Source organism: Musca autumnalis, unplaced genomic scaffold, assembly GCF_047663935.1.
Source record: "Musca autumnalis isolate F117 unplaced genomic scaffold, ASM4766393v1 scaffold_1, whole genome shotgun sequence".
Classification (NCBI taxonomy): Eukaryota; Metazoa; Arthropoda; class Insecta; order Diptera; family Muscidae; genus Musca; species Musca autumnalis.
Window position 1 is genome coordinate 267,037,098 of NW_027411644.1, and position 18,284 is coordinate 267,055,381.

Sequence of the window (18,284 nt, forward strand, 5' to 3'; positions counted from 1 at the left end):
TATAGGAAAAGTTGGAGAAAAAAATGTTTGAGTTCTTCGGCATTTTCGTGAAAATTTCACGCAATAATGATGATATTCCGTTGTAACAAATTTTTCGCTTATAGTTTTCCTATTGGATAATATTATTAGAACCTTATATTAAATCACAAGGAATTGCAATTGTGCCATAACGTTAAAATAATGTTATATTGAATATTACAACATTTGAGACGCATATGAACCGCGTAATTATGAAAATGACATGATGCGCATCCGATTTTCCAACACAGCGAATCAATCCCTTTTATTTGATGTACAGTTTGTCAAATTCTATTTGGCGGCCACGATGTACCATCTGATGCATATTAGGATGCAAAATACAGTAAAATGGTTATAATTTCCGCGAAGTTCATTTACATTTAATGCGCATCCGATTTCAATAATCACCATTAAAAAAATACATCATTCTATGCCGTTTCAACGCGATCCATCAAGAACCGTGGATGTAGCATCGCACTCAATTTTTAGAAAAAATCTATTATATCTCTGGATTTACGAGAGTTTTTAAATATCTGTTTTCGCGCAGTTTAAACACGCGTATCGATCTATTTATTTAAGTCGAACTGACACATCCAAAACGCGTTTTAATAAGCGATATTTTCAAAATAATTTTTTGCAAATTTTCGAAATTTGAGGGGTATCATATCCGCCGATCTAGTGGGTGGATTTTTACGCGTCGTGGCTTGTTAGATTCGGAACGTAAAAAACTAAATTTACGCGGGTTTCCACGGAAATCGAATGACGTTTGGAAATTTTAAACCAAAAAAATAGGTTTTTGAGAAAAATTTACGCACAAAAATTTCGTGTTTGGTCGCAGATTACTGCGATCCTGTGAGGGCTACACCCTCATGTTATACATTAAAAAATGCGAAATCGCGAGTACTACAATCAAATAATAAGCTGTTAGGGAAATCCAGCTGCGCGTCCCGATTAGAGCAAAAATTCAAAAAACCCCATTTTTCAGGTTTCAAAATGTCAGCATCCGTTTGAGGTAGATACAGTGGATATATTAAAAAATCATACATTAGAAACTTCAACTCTGAAGCGTACTCTTTAACTTCTCCTTTGAGCATTAAGCTCTGCATTGTGTTGTAAAACCACTAATTGGAAAATAACATAATGAAACTCGTTTAATTCAACAATGTTTTCCGATTTTTTTTACATTAGTACGACCACAGCTTCCGCTCAAATTATTATTTTAAGAAACCCCTCGGTGAATCGGGCTAAAACAGTTTATTTTACCGAAATGCGGTCAAAAGTTATGGTATAGTAAAACTAATCGCGAGTTACAATACCCCATACCTCAGTTTCAACATAAGTTAATTTTCTACAAAAAGCTTGATATATATATTTCTGCGTGCGGTATTTTCGATATTGCTGTAATTTTTTATTGTGTGTTGTCAGAGGATACAAAAGCTCCATTTGGAAAATTATAATTCTGGTCCATGTTTTGGAAAGAACAACATTGATGCCTCATGGGAGGCTATTAGAGGGTTTTGCAAGATTTTCCTTCTGAAGTGTGTGTAACTTGGTATTTTGGAATCTCAATGAGAAGAAAACCTCCACGCAGAAAAGTATCAATATAAAGGAATAAGCCTTACGTAGAGGAAGAGCTTAGTACTTTCATAAACGAATGGAAACTAATTATTGTTATTTACTTCAGTACAATTCATGGTGGAGGGTATAAAGAGTTCAGCCGGACATAACCCATTCTTACTAGACTGATGTGTACGTTGTACAGTTCGTGGTTCATCTGTCTCAGATATCACCCGAAAACTTGCATAGTCACAGATGTTTAGAAGTTGGTTCCCATGTTCGGTCTCCTTTGTTAGCTAATGTGAATTCCCAGCAAACCAATCGTACAGACATCGTAACGAAATCGGAACGAAATTCGGACGATACGTCCGATATCTGATCCGAAATCGTAACGATATCTTAACGAAAGTTGTATGAAGTGGTTGACATAATTTCGGAACGAAATGTCGGAGCGACATCGGATCGATTTCGGTCCGATTTCGTAACGAAATCTGAAGAAAATCCTTGGGAAATTCGGAAAGGAAATTTCTTTCCGACATTCGTTCCGAAATCGGAACGAAATCGGTACAAAATCTGAACTATTTCCTCTCCGAAAAATCGTTTAGAAATCGGAACGAAATCTGAACGACTTTGCTTCCGAAATTGTTCAGACGTGTCTGACATCAGACATTTGGTTTGCTGGGTTAAGACTCGACCCTGTATTTGTGTACACTTGCATGTTGTGTTCTGATTTCAAAAACGCGTTTTTTATATTATGTATGTATGTATAAATAATTTCAATAGTTCGGACAAAACATAAATTCCTTTTAATTTTAAATTTTAATTCAAAATGTAATTTTAATTTGTTTGTATAAACTTAATAGACTGTCATGTTAATGACAATCTCTAACTAAAATCTGTTTTTCATTTGCATATATTTTCAGATATTATACAACTTCTATGAGAACACCAACAGAAATCAGCAATACAACAACAAACCCTGGTGATAGATAGTCAACGAAAATTTATTCAAACAGAAAACAAAAAAATTCAATTATTTGTTAATGAAGTTAAGAAATCGATGTTATTATTGACTGAACGAGTGGCGTATAAATATCCTGGCATCTGCTATGCGAAAATGAAATAAACAATGTAAAATACATTGGAGGAGCAACTAAGTTTCGGACAACATTTTAGTAATTTATTCGTGCATGTTGTTCGTTATTGGTTGACAATTTGAACGTTGAAGTTTTTCATCTACTGGGCTGTCTGCTAACATTGATGGCAAATATTGATACAGTTGATTTCAATGGATTCAATGCAGTGCAACAAGGAAACAACAACAAAAACACACATCCGCAAAGTAAAAAGGGGTTATTAGTTTTCCTGTGATTGATGACATTTCTATTGACTTTCTAATCCATTGGGTTGGTGTTTTCTTTATACCCAATCGCCTCAAAAGAAAAAACTCCTACACAAAAATTCCCACTGGTAACGTTGGTAATGGCATACAAAATTTGATGGACAACTAGTATTGCTGGTATGCTCTAAGCCTGGCACCGTTCTTGCCAGTAACAACATGACCGATGTGTCAACGACACAACAGCATAACAACGCACTGACAAGTGCAAAATCAATAAAAGCCACCACCAACGAAATATGTCACTCAACGGTGAACGGCGCGGCTTCCAGCAACCACCACAACGGCAAACCCAAAAAATTAGTGAATGGTTCAGCGGGGCGGTCAACAGTTACAACTCAACAGAGCAGCAGTAGTTCATATCAAGTAGCTAGCACAAGCAAACAGGTGAAGGAGGCAAATCCAAACGTCGTTACGAACGCCCCAAATAAGAATTGTCCCCTCCCCAATATGTCCAATGCCGGTCTCAAAAGTCTTTCATCGCCCACCACCACCAACACCGCAACACAATCTCCGTTATCAAATGCAATGTCCTCCAATCAAACTCCAGCCAACCCATCACCCGTTTGTGGTGGCCATAATGCCGCCACAACTAATCAATTCATAGAAACACCTGCCATCACCGCCTGCCCCTCCGCCTTTCAAAGTGACAGCAACAGCATGTCAATTTCGTCATCAGAAGCCATTGTTAGCTTAGCCACCGCCGCCACCACAGCCGCAACAACGACGTCAACGACTATAATTAGTAGTTGCAGTGTCAGCACCAGCACAAGTAGCAACAGTCTTGTCCCAGTCCAGCATCAATTGTCCAAATCGAATATGCAACGTGAAGTCACGCAGCAGGATGTCGATGAAGTGGCACGTCTGTACGACGAGAAACCTGAGGCATTTGAAAAATGGCTAATGGAAAGAGCACCGCCCGAAGCATTGATGCGTCTACAAGAATTCATTGAGGGACGTAAACATCCGCCCAAACGACCATCGGTTACATCGGATTTATTTCAACAATGGATGGCAGCATCCCCTGTCCAGGTATGTCAATGTTTTTGTGTGTGTGTGTAGCTAATAAGTTTCATATTGAACCCCTTTGTGGGAAGGGAATACTGGTTTTTGGGTAAGCTGAAACAACGAATAACAAAATAACCATGACCTAAATTAGCTGTTTTCGAAGGATTCTTAAAAATGTGAATTAAACAAGTAAAAAAGTGTCAGTCGGTTTTGCCGACAGAGATATACCCTCAGCCTATGTGAATTGGGGGGAAATACCGGATGTTGTGGACCGGTATTGCTCATCTTAGAACTGAAACTAAGTTTGGAAAAATATGACGAATACCAAATTTTGGCCATCGGTTGATCAGATCTAGAGTTATCGTGCTCTTCAGCCACTACATATGGTGCCATAGGCGTTTCTACACCTTTCTGGCTGTTTTCTCAAGAAGTATGGACTTGCCCCTGAAAAAACATTCAAAGTCGTAACGGAGGCAGCGAATGCAAGTTGCTTCTACAAAAAAAATCAAAGTTATTCGAGAGGAGGTCTTAAAGTGAACTTATCCGACATTTTGTGTGGGAGGTACAGGATGGAGTGGACAAATACAGTCCATATTTGAACCTAATCTTTATATGGTAGATATATTAGGATGTGTAAAGTATAGACCAATTCGGCCACTCCCTTCAAGAGTTACCGTACAAACAATTTTTCCGAAAATTTTTGAACTTTTGTGGGGGAGGTACCTGAAGGAGTGGACCGATATGGCTTATCTTCGAACTTAAACTTTGTTTGAACAAAATATTACGAGGGCCAAATTTTGGACCGAATCGGCAGATCCATTCGAGAGTTATCTTGCGCTCCAACCACCTCACACGGTACAATAAGATTTTTTGCAACTTTGGAGCTATTTTCTCAGGAAGCAGACTTGCCCCTGATGAAACTTGAACCGTCGTATAGGGGGCATTGAATACAAGTTGCTAAAACAAAAATCAAAGCGATTCTAGAGCAGGTCCTAAACTGAACTTATCCCAAATTTTGTGTGGTAGGTAACCGAAGGAGTGGACCATATTGGAAACTCATCTAAGTCTGGTATACATTTCACGATTTTCAAAGTATGGACCAAATCGGTTACTCCCTTCAAGAGTTATCGTACGTACAAATTTTCCGAACTTTTGTGGGGGAGGTACCGGAAGGAGTGGACCGATACAACTCATCTTCGAACTTAAACTAAGTTTGGACAAAATATTACGAAACCAAATTTTGGATCGAATCGATTGATCCGTTCGAGAGTTTTCGTGCGCTCCAGCCAGCCAGACAGACGGACGGACATGGCTAAATCAACTCCAAATTGTCTGAAACACATTTCGTCCAAACATACTTGGGGTCTAAAACCATTATTTCGATGAGGCACATTTTGCCCGTATGAAAGTGTATATACCCTCGTTAGCATAAATGCTGAGGGCATAAAAAACTAATATACATGGAAGCGGTGGAAAAAATAAGGGAAATATGACTAAGTTTTTATGAATGGTCCGATATATTAAACATTTTAAAAAAGTATTTATTTGTTTCCTATCTTCAAGTAATCGCCCTCAGATATAATACACTTATGCGAGCGTTTTTGTTCCAATCCTAGAGACACTTCAAAAACGGGCATTTTGGTATAGCCAATAGCTGCTTTTTCGATTTTTTATTTCATCAATCATAATAAAACCCTGTCCTTTCATCGGTGTTTTCAGTTTTGGGAAGAGGAAAAACTCAGCTGCATGACTTTTGACCGAGAATACATTTTTTTCAAACATGGGATCGGCGCGGTTTTTTATGACCATGAAAAACTTTGATCTACACTATCGACTAAAACAATTCCGCGTCACCCATGTCTTATTCATCACATGACATCACATTTGAGATGTTTCCTAAATTGCTAAATATCCTTTCAGTTTATCTAAGCCAAACGAAAAAATTTCAATTTTCAAAAACTCAAAGAAACATGAAATGCTACTTCAAAAGTCTAAAAGGCAATAAATGTTTGTCGTCAAATGAAAGCGTCTCTGTAATGAAAATATTTAGGATCTCTTAAAAAAGTGGTTCGTGTTTTTCACATCAAAAGTGCCAATTAATTAAGAATGTTATAAAAGATGAGTTGCCGTAACATGACTATGGGTATGTATGTATTTGTGTGTGAGTATACCCTGTAGGAAGTGTGGGGTCATGTGTTGACATGTCGCCACTTTGTCTACTAATATGGTGACAAAGTCAACACTTTGTCACCAGGTTGTCAACTATTGATACCTTTACCTTAATAAGAAGAAGCATTGTGTATATTGACAGATGATAGCCCAACGAAGCATCTTTTTTTTAATTTTCTTAATTGTTTGGCGTAAAATAATTTTTGCGGTTGGTGAAAAAAGTGTTTTTGTAAAAATCAATAAAATATCGTGAAAACTTAAAGCATATAATTTCAATAACAAGTATGAGCAAAAGAAAATATAAAAGACATGTGAAAAATAAACAATTCTATAACAAAGTACGAATTCTGAGGCCACTAACATTTGTGGTGAAATTTCGACAATTAGACTTTATGTGGAACCTTTAGAGAAGATTGTGGAGCCTGATGTATATATTGTCCCGTCTCGCTGGAAAAGCTGAATGCAACTAAACATAATAATGAATTACAATGTTGAAGAATTATTTGGCAAAAATCGATTGTGTGATTTTTCCAATGTTATACAGCTGTAATAGGCAAGCAAATTTAAGGACATATGTATTTTTTATTTATGTTTATTTATACATGTTTATTCTTTTCAATTCCTAGATGTTATATCAACATTCAGCGAATCGCCTGATAAAACGTTAAGTGCAACAGAAGAAGAACTATTTTAAGTAGACCAGTCATTGGTGCGACTTGGCCAAGAAAATAAAACGAAAACGTTTTTTATTATTTATATGTTAAAATGTTTAAGCAGCCTTGAAAACATTGTCTTTATTTACTAATTTTTACTTATGTGGAATCTTTGGCTTAGCCATTTAAAAAGATAAAAATACTGTAATACGCAATTTGTACATTTTCAATATTATTTGTTTTATTCTTTAATGAAATATAGTATTTAAACAAATGTGTAGCTTCATCTTCTTATTAAACGTACTATATTTTATCTATGAAAAGTTCCAAATAAGCTAAAAAAATTAGTATTGAAAATCTGGTACTATTGACTCACTACCTCCAATGTCTATACTGACTCACTACCTCCATTGTCTATACTGACTTACTACCTCCAATGTCTATACTGACTTACTACCTCCGATGTCTATACTGACTCACTACCTCCAATGTCAACACATGGTTCCTCAAGAACTACTGACTTACTATTGACATACTAGTTCCATTGTCAGTACTGACTTTCGAATGACACGTTCATACAAAATGTCTATAGGAAATTACATTAGTTGTCTACAGTTTGTCAGCAGTACTGTTGACAATGTCAGTAGTAAGTCAGTATAGATTCACTATTGACATTTCCTACAGGGTATCTACACACAGAGAAAAAATATGATTGATCCAACAATACTCGAAGAGCAAAATATGTATTGTAAAGATATTGTTATATTCCGTATGTAGTATTGTGACTCCAACAATTGGTTTTGTCAACTGTACAATATTATACTATTTTTTATTCGACAATTTTATTCTCTTTTCTTAGTATTAGATGTCGTGGTGAAAAATCAACTTTGGTTACTTTTGTTTGTATGACAGGGTGATTTGGTCTTTGTTTTTGTGTATATACATATGTACATTAATGTTATGACTTTTTTACCTTTTTTCCGAAAAATGATTTCCTGTAGTAAGAATAATAATAGGCAAAAGTTCGCCTATTAAAGACTAAAATAACGTCTATTCTATTTAAGTTTTAACAAGTAAAAAAGCGTTAAGTTCGGGTCGAGCTTTTTATAACCTTCCCCATGAAATACATATTAGTTAATTTTCCATCCTGTCCACAATTTTAAATAGAGATATTTTGTGACCATTGAAACCAAAATGGCTATAAAAAGTCAGAAAATATATCAAAAATCTTCTTCAATCGGGCGCCACCTTTGTATGGCGGCTATATCAAAGTGTGAACCTATGTTGGCAATTTTTGCTGGAAAAGTTACCGATAGTTTGGTTAACACATGCAGCTAAACTTCTGACAATTGACAATTTTCAGTGGAGAAGTTTTGTGACCACTTTGAACGCTAAATATCAAATAACAGGTAGTTCGGTCAAAAAGTAGTTAAAATCCCAAAACACTTAACATCGGAAGGTATCGTACAAATTTCAGTGTAGCAGGAACCTAAAATAGCAAATTACGCCAAGTTTGGTTAACAATTGTAGCAGAAATACTCAAAATAAGGAAAACGAGAGGTACGGTTATACCAAAACGTGGAGCTATTTTGACAACTATTAGTGGATAGGTTTTGTGGCCACTGAGAACCAAATTACAGCTAGTTCGGCTAAACATTTTAGCAAAAATCCCCAAAAACAATGAAAATCAGGTGGTACCGTTATATGGGGGCTATACCAAAACATGGACCTAATCTAACTTTGGTGGAGATGTTTTGTGAGCTTTGGGAACCTCAAATGCTAAATTACAGTTAGTTTGGTTAAAAATGTAGCTAAAATCATCAAAATTCCGAAAATCGGGAGGTACTATTATATGGGCCTATACCGAAACATAGACCTATTTTAAAAATTTTTGGAAGAGCAGTTTTGTGAAAACTTGCAGCCTCAAACGGCAAATTGCAGAACCTGCTGTCAGAAAAGGTAGTTAAAATCCTCAAAAGACCGCAGAACGGGAGGTACCGTTATATGGGGGCTATACCGAGACATGGACCTATGTTGAAAATTGTTGGTGGAATATTTTGTGACCTCTGGGAACCTTAAACGTCAAATAACAGGTCCAAAAGTGTAGCTAAATTCCTTAAAATACCGCAAATCGGGAGGTACCGTTAAATGGGGGCTATACCGAAACATGAACCTAAGTTATCGAATTTTGGTGGACATATGTTGTGCCCTTTGGGAACCTAAAATGTTAAATTGCAAGTAGTTTGGCCAAAAAATTTAGTTAAAACACTCAAAATACCGAAAATCGGGAGGTACCGTTATATGGGGCCTATACCAAAACGTGGGACGACATAACCCTTCTTAGAACTTGACCTGCCTATGGAAAAAGACACTCGGGTGCAAAAATACAGTGTTCTAGCTCTATTATCGCAGGCGCCGACATAACCCTTCTTCGAACTTGGCCTGTCTGTGGAAAAAAGACACTCGGGTGCAAAAACAAAGCGTTGTTGCTCAATTATTGCGGGCGCTAGAGTGATTACAAAAGACGGCAGACATACATGGATCGACTGAGAATTTTATCCTGAGCAAGAATATACATATAACTTTATATGGTCGCAACTGATTATTTCAATGCGTTACAAACGGAAAACAAACTTAATATACTACGGTAGAGGACATAAAAAATGTCAAGCACAATCCACATTGATTTTTCTTTTTTTTTTTTTTTTTTTTTTGAAAAAAATCTTTTGGAAGTTAAAAAGAATGTTCTCAAAAAATTATATCCTCTTGCTCGAATGAATGAGCTTTTGCCTGTTATAATTGTTCCACTAACATCCCATGCGGGACAATGAGTGCACCCCGATTCATATTAGCTCAATGATTCGGGACCTACTGTTTATTGCCGAGTCCGAACGGCGTGTCTTAAGACACCACTTGTAGAGAAGTTTTACATGGCTGAAATACTCAGGAAATGTCGCCAACATTACTGAGGGTTATTTTTCCACCGTTGAAATTTTTGATGTTGCCTGACCGGGGAATCGAACCCTTTTGCTTGTTATTGACTATAATAACTTTTATTTCATTTAAATATTGAAAAACGTCCAGCACAAACAAGTTTAAATTGATATTATATATATTATATATCATGAAGTAAAATTTTATTTGATATAAAATTTTATGTATGATAAATTTAGCTAGAAACAAATGGTTATGACATTTTGGTTTTGTTGTATCGCTTCAGAGATTACTTTCAGTCATACATCTGCTTATAGTGACTTCAAAAGTATCATATGGAAAAATGTTCAAAGCTCATATGGAAATATGTTCAAATGACTTTGTGCGTGAGCTTTTTTATCGAATCACCTTATAAAAAAAATGTTATCTAATTTTATGTGAAAACTCATTAAAATATAATACAGGGAAACGAGATTTTAAAAAAGTCATAACCCTAATGTACACCAACACTCAGATTCTTGTTTTTATTTGTTTCTTCTTTTTCATTCTTCTTTAGGTTTTGATGGTTGTGTTATACCGGCACAATCTGCGAATTGTTTTTGGGAGGAAACCTGCTTGGTCCTAATTTGTGTTTTCTTTTAATTTTTGTTATGATTTTTATACCCTCAGCATTTATGCTAGAAAGGGTATATACGCTTTCATACGGGCAAAATGTGCCTCATCGAAATAATGGTTTTAGACCCCAAGTATGTTTGGACGAAATGTGTTTCAGACAATTTGGAGTCTATTGAACAATGTCCGTCCGTCTGTCTGTCTGTCTGGGTGGCTGGTGCGCACTCTCGAACGGATGAGCCGATTGGGTCCAAAATTTTGCCTTTCGTAATATTTGTTCCAAACTTAGTTTAAGTTCGAAGTTCCGGTACCTCCCCCACTAAAGTTCGAAAATGTTAGGAAAGTTTATGCGCACGACAACTCTTGAAGGGAGTAGCCGATGTGGTCCATCCGTTGCACATCGTGAAATTTCTACCAGACTTAGATGAGGTTCCAATAAGGACCACTCATTCAGGTACCTCCGACACAAATTTCGAAAAAGTTCAGTTTAGGACCAGCTCTTGAATCGCTTCGGTTTTTGTTGTAACATTTTGCATTCGCCGCCCCCACACGACGGTACAAGTTTTATCTTTGGCAAGTCCATACATCCTGAGAAATAATCTGAAAGATGCAAAAAGCCCCTATTACACCGTGTGTAGGGGTTGGAGCGCGAGATAACTCTCGAAAGCATCTGCCGATTCGGTGCAAAATTCGGCCTTCGTAATATTTTGTCCAAACATTGTTTAAATTCGAAGATAAGCCATATCAGTGCACATCTTCAGGTACCTTCCCCACAAAACTTCGAAAATGTTCGGAAAAGTTGTGCTCACGATAACTCTTGAAGGGAGTGACCGATTTAAACCATACTTTGCACATCCTAATATATATACCAGATATAGGTTCGAATATGGACTATATTTGTCTACTCCTACTGGTACCTCTCACACAAAATTTCTGATAAGTTCACTTTGAGACCTGCTCTCGAATCAATTTTATTTTTTTTGAAGCGATTTGCATTCGCTACCTTCATTACGACGGTAAAAGTTGTTCAGGGGCAAGTCCATACCCAGCAAAAATCCTCATTACAAACCTCCATTCCCACCCATTATTTTAACAAGGACATGTCGCGCGAAATATCTAGTTATTTTGCAACCACTGAAGTAGTAAGTAACCAATGAACGGAAAGAAACAAAACGATTCCCGTACCAATCACACAAAGCCACAAACTTTTCAGCTTCATTTCACAACCAAAACAAAAACACAAACTTTTCAACGTAAAAAGATGGAAACCGTACGATTGGTGAAATGTAACTTCGGCTATGCTTTGCCGAGTTGTTTCATTCACCACCGAAACGACAAGTATTTTTGGGAAACGTTTGCCGAGTGTATTGTCAATGACACACTCAGCCACACACACACACATGTGATTGCTTCAGCATACCACAGTGAATTTTATCAACCACCAAACGTTTTTGATTTATTCACATGTGTTTAGTGCTATTTAGTTTTCTATCTGTTGTTGTGGAGTTGAGTACTTTTCGCTTTTCGTTTTGTTCGTACTCACGAATGTAAACAAAACGAAACTAAACAGCGAGCTCGGCCAACGAGGGTTATGTTTCGTTTTGTATTGTTCCTATGGAAAATACGAAACGAAACGATTGGCAATTTTATTTAAAGTATTTTTACGTACTCTGTAAGTAACCACTGAAATAATTAGATACTGAGTAGATTCTGACTACTTATTTCAGTGGTTACAAAATAACCAGATATTTCGCGCGACATGCCCTTGTTAAAATAATGGGTGGGAAAGGAGGTTTGTAATGAGGATTTTTGCTGGGTATTTCTTGGGAAAACAGCCCGAAAGGTGTAAAAACCCCCTATGTCACCATATGTGGCGGTCGGAGAGCACGATAACTCTTGAACTGTTCAACCGATTTGGTCCAACATTTGGTCTTCGTCATATTATATCCAAACTTAGTTTCATGGACAATTCCGGCCCGCAACTTCCGGTACTTCTCCCCAATATTTAAAAAAATTTCACTAAAATGCTAGGACAATATCACCTGAATGGGGCAACCAATTCACTTCACATTGGCTGAGGGTATATATCTGTCGGCAAAGCCGACTGACACTTTTTTACTTTTTAATTATTCCTTATGTAGTGGTGGGTGCTCGAATGATCCCAATGGAGTAGTTCTGTTAGTCGTTGTTTTCAGTTAAATTAGCAAAACTTGACCACGTACTGTGTGCATCTTTATAATATTATACGTAACATTTATACCAAAGATATGTGGAAAGTGTATATGAGAATTAAATACAATCAAATTAAAAATGTCAGTAACAGGTTCTCTGGGTTGACAATATCTTTTTGTAATCTTTCTAGATTATGATAGTTCGTACCGTCGCACAATTACCCAGGTAGTGGTGTCACACCAGCTGATCGAATATTAAAAGTCAAATCCCTTTATAAAAAAAAATATTTTTGTTGTAATTTCTCAGATCATCAAGCTTAACTCTAAACGAGAAAATTAACAAAAATCATTAAAAATGATCTTCGCCCCAAAAAGGCAAAATTTCAAAAAACATAAAGAAAGTTTTGACATAACATATTTTAAATTTTACGATGCCACTACACGTGTAATTGTGCCATGGTTCGTACCATCGGTATTGTTAATGATTTTTAAAATATTCTGGAATTTCGCAAGTTGTTTTTCTATGTTTGGAGCAATATATGGTATTTTTGGATTTGCAATTACAATGCTTGAATCAAACAAATAAATTGTTGGAACAAAAATAGATATTCTTGTTCCAACAAAAGTCAAAAATATTTTTTCTCTGCGTGTATATGACTATGTAAACGGTGACGTTGGTGGAATGCTATAAAATGAATATTCAATCACGTAGTGTGTCTTCTCTGTATGTATGTGTATACGTTTCGTGCTTTGTGTAAACTTTCATAAGTGTAGTTCTTACATTTTTAAGTACTAGAACGAGTTAAGGAAGGAATCCATCAAAAAATTTATGAAGACAATTTTTGATGGTCGATTACGTTTGGTAGGATAATTTATGGGAATGAATACGTATGCCTCCGCCAACAATTCGAAAGAAAGGTCCACACCGAATGTGAGGGGCAAACCATCGTTGATTGATGTCTTTGAGAATATCATAAAGGAATTCAACACCACCCTCACATTTTTTAACTATTTACTACAAAAATTGCCAGTATTTTTTCCAACAGCAGAAACAATTACAAATATTTGCAATTAACGATTTTCGAATTATTCCTGAAGTTTTGTTTTAAAAATATTGATTGTGTAATTTCAAATACTTTAACAAAAAAAAAAAAACGTCCATTGGTACACATCCCCCATTTCATCGTTTCAAAAATTCCGCTGACAAAGTTCCACAGCGAGATACGAACTAAATGAACAACAACCAACAAAAAACAACAACATGAAAAGAACTTAAGAACTCAAATGCGGAAAGGCAACGAATGTTTACAATTTTACATGGTTTCCAGTTAGCAAAAATGGAAACGTTGGATGTTAGCGATGCAGAATTATGCATGTGTATGCGCGGGTGTGCATTCTGTTGTAATTACACTGTACACTGTGTAAGGCACGTACAAGTTACCAAGTCCTTTTTGCAAAATGTTTCTTGTTAACAATATGTTGCCAGCAATCTTGCTGGCTTTTATTATCAAAGTAATTTGGTTGAAACTTTACAGTGTTTTATTTAGCTTGCTTTGCACAGTGGAAAAAATACCGATCTAGCGCGCCAAAAATAAAAAAATCACCTAAGCCAATTTAAAACTTATTGGTGCAGTATTGATCTAAGGTGTCCATAGAATCTAACGGCATTTAAAATAATTTGTTTTACATAGGACAGATTGGAATAACGGTTTGTTCACAACTTATGGAGTGGTTTTTATACCCTCAGCCTTTAGGCTAAAGAGGGTATTTACACTTTGATACGACCAAAAATGTGCCTCATCGAAATAATGGTTTTAGACCCCAAGTATGTTTGTACGATATCCGTTTCAGACAATATTGAGTAGATCTAGCAATGTCCGTCCGTCTGTCTGTCTGTCTGTCTGTCTGTCTGTCGGTCTGTCTGGCTGGTGCGCACGATAACTCTCGAACGGATCAATCGATTCGGTTCAAATTTTGGGTATCGAAATATTTTGTCCAGATTCGATTTAAGTTCGAAGATGGGCCATATAGGTCCACTCCTTCAGGTACCTCCCCCACAAATGTTCAAAACTTGTCGCAAAACTTGTGCGCACGATAACTCTTGTAGGGAATAACCGATTTGGTCCATACTTTGCACATAGTGTACTTTCTACCAAACTTAGATTAGGTTCCAATATGGACTCAATCGGTCTACTCCTTCGGGTACCTCCCACACAAAATTTCGGAAAAGTTCAGTTTAGGACCTGGTCTCGAATCGCTTTGATTTTTGTTTACGCAAGTTGTACTCGCTGTCCTCTATACGACGCTGTAAGTTTCATTAGGGGCAAGTACATACTTTCTGAGAAAATAGCCTGAAAGTTACAAAAAACCCTATGACACCGTGTGTAGTGGTTGGAGCGCAAGATAACTCTCGAACGGATCTGCTGATTCGGTCCAAAATTTGGCTTTCGTAATATTTTGTCCAAACTTAGTTCAAGTTCAAAGATGGATTATATCGGTCCACTTCTTCCGGTACCTCCCCCACAGAAGTTCGAAAATGTTCGGAAAATTTGTGCGTACGATAATTCTTAAAGGGAGTAACCGACTTGGTCCATACTTTGCACATTATGAAATTTCTACCAGACTTAGATGAGGTTCCAATATGGACTCAATCGGTAAACTCCTTCGAGTACCTCCCACACAAAATTTCGGAAAAGTTCAGTTTAGGACCTGCTCTCGAATCGCCTTGGTTTTTGTTGTACCATCTTGTATTCACTGTCCCCTATACAAAGGTACAAGTTTCCTCAGGGGCAAGTCCACATTTCCTGAAAAAATAGCCTGAAAGTTGAAAAACAAACCCTATGACACCATGTTTATGGGTGGAAGCGCAAGATAATTCTCGAACGGAAATGCCGGTTCTGACCAAAATTTGGCCTTCGTAATATTGTTTCCAAACTTAGTTTAAGTTCGTAGATAAGCCATATCGGTCCACTCCTTCAGGTACCTACCCCACAAAAGTTCAAAAATATTCGGAAAAATTGTGGGCACGATAACTCTTGATGGGAGTGACCGATTTGGTCCATACTTTACACATTCTCATAATATCTACCAGATATAGATCAGGTTCGAATATGGACTATATTTGTCCACTCCATCCCGTACCTCCCACACAATTTTTTTTTTTAAAACCTGCTATTGAATCACTTTGATTTTTGTTGAAGCAACATACGATGGTAAAAGTTGTTTCAGGGGCAAGTGCATACTTCTTGAGAAAACAGCCCGAAGGGTGTAAAAACCCCTATGGCACCCCATGGTCTATGTCGGTCCATTCCTTTAAGTACCTTTTCAGCAAAATTTTTGAACCTAATCAACATTTTTGTCGGTTCATACTAGACCAAAATTTTGAAACCCCCTAAATACATAAGTTTTTTGTGAAAAAAGTGTTTCAATTTGCACAGGCTGAGGGTATATCTCTGTCGGCAAAGCCGACTGATACTTTTTTACTTGTTATAATATATTTTAGTAGTAAATTTGCGATCGTCGCATCCAGTCTTCCTACAAAGTAATTTTAAAGCTTTATTGTATTTAACAGTTCGTGAAGACATGTGATTTAAAAAATATTTAATATAATATTTTATTTGTTGTAACTCGAATATTACACTTAAAACATGTGACATCCGATATTCTTTCAACTTGTGTACTTTGTTAAATGTATTTAGTAGGGAGTGTCGCAGGATGGCGCGTAGATTTTTTTATTTAATTTTTAGTACATATGGTTTTTAACAAATTTGTAAAGTTTTATTATATAATTGTTTTTATTATTTTTTTTTATGTAAAATTAGCAAAATTCGGATGGTACCTTTGTATGGGGGGCCATATAAAAACGTGAACCTGTGACGACAATTCTCCGTCGGAATATTTTATACTCCCAACCTAAGCCAAATGCCAACTTTCAACTAATTCGGTTGGATAACGTGGCTATAACCTTCAAAATAACCGAAATCGGGGTGCCGCTTTATGGGGGCTATATAAAAACGTGAACTTATATCGACAATTCTTATAGTAATGTATGTATAACCCAAATGGAGACTAAATACGAAATCTAAGGCATTTTATTAATTTAATTAATCGAGCTTTTTATGACCTAAGGAGATTACATTGAAAAATTGATATCTATCGAAGTCCTACACAAACACATGAACCACTATGCGACGATCGTTTCGTTAGCTGGTTAGGCTAACATCATCAGGCATATTAGATGTTGTTGTTGTTGCTAGACAATTTTTACCATTTGGAGCTCCTATTTATACATCCAAGATTGCAATTTTGCATTTGTGAAGTTCAAATTGAAGCTTTTTATTCCCAAAGACGACTCATTTGTCCCCCTTCTATTCCAGAAATCAATTTTTTTTTGGTTGAATAATGTGGTAGAAATCTTTAAAATGCCGAATATCTGCAGGTACTATTCTATGGGTAAAAATACAAATTTACAAAATATAATAATGAATGAAGTACAATTTTCAATCTAGTGCTGTTCTTATCCAAATTATGGACAAACATACAATAAAACATCGACTTTTATTTTTGGTGCGCTAAATCGGTAATTGTTTCCACTGTGCTTTGGTGTCTGTTTAGTTCAAATCTAGTAACTCAATCTAGTTGACCAATCGACCTAAAACTTTGCACACTTTTCAGATTTGGATGACAATACATGAACACTAAACCAAAACCAATAGAGACCCATTTTTCCTATAGCCCCCATATACCGGTACCACCCGATTTCAGGTATTTTGAGGATATTATCTTAACTTTAGCCCGAATTGGCTGGAATTTAGTTCCCAATGGTACAGAAACTTCATCACAAAAAATTGTCGACATAGGTCCAGGTTATAGTATAGCCCCCATATAGAGGTACTGATTTCAGGTATTTTGAAGTTTTTATCTACATATTCATCATAAATTGGCTGTAATTTAGTTATGGCGTTCAGTTGAAGGTGGAAAGGGCATGATCAGAGGAGGTTGTTCGGGAGTTCGGTGGTGAATTTTCAGATGTTCGGAGGAGGTTGTTTGGAAGTTCAGAGGTGGTTTTTCGTAGATTCGGTGGAGGTTGTTCGGAAGAGATTGTTCGAAACTTCGGTGGATGTTGTTCGGAAGTTCGGAGGAGGTTGTTTGGAAATTCGGAGAAGGTTGTTCGGAGGTTCGGAGGAAGTTGTTTGGAATAGTAAAATATATTTACTAACAAATTAAAAATAAAAAATAATTTAAAAAATTAGGTTACAGTGGTTTTTTTATAAATGCACTAGAAACTTACTTACTTATTTAGCTGGCCCATTAAAGAACATTTGTTTCATAGGCCAAACTAAGAAAAGATCTCCAATTCTCTCTATTTGTTGCTTCGCACTCTGGAATATCGCGTCGTTTCATCTCTTCACCTACTTGTTTGGCCCATCTATTCCTTGGTCTGCCAATTCTGCGTGCACCGCCAAGCGGTTCGTATTTATACGCCTTTTTAGCGGGTTCATCATCGCTCATTCTTATGATATGGTCTAGCCAACGCAATCGCTGCATCTCGATACGTTCAACTATATTGATGTCGTTGTATAGCAGATACAGCTCGTGGCTCATGCGACGTCGATATTCACCATCAACGCAGATTGGTCCGTAGACCTTTCGAATAATTTTTCTTTCAAACACACTAAGCACTGCCATGTCTGCTTGCGCAAGTACCCAGGCTTCGGAGCCAAACATCAGCACGGGTAGTATCAGTGTTTTGTAGAGCGTTTT

General features: G+C 36.6%; 1 protein-coding gene and 1 long non-coding RNA gene across 6 annotated transcripts in view; one reads left to right on the forward strand and one right to left on the reverse strand.

Moving 5' to 3' along the window:
• Nucleotides 1-18,284, forward strand: part of Pde6 (phosphodiesterase 6) — a 444,092-nt gene that overhangs the window by 369,929 nt on the left and 55,879 nt on the right. For all 5 annotated transcript variants that reach the window (XM_073961124.1, XM_073961122.1, XM_073961123.1 and 2 more), the window contains one exon: nucleotides 2,499-4,006. In XM_073961124.1, coding sequence (XP_073817225.1) covers nucleotides 3,134-4,006 — 873 coding nt within the window. In that variant the 5' untranslated portion in view covers nucleotides 2,499-3,133. The remainder of the gene's footprint in view (nucleotides 1-2,498; nucleotides 4,007-18,284) is intronic.
• LOC141391250 (uncharacterized) lies at nucleotides 9,491-13,676 on the reverse strand. The gene is made up of 3 exons (XR_012409602.1): nucleotides 12,914-13,676; nucleotides 12,318-12,837; nucleotides 9,491-10,970 (listed from the first exon to the last, which is right to left on the reverse strand). It is a non-coding gene; the product is annotated as an uncharacterized lncRNA (long non-coding RNA).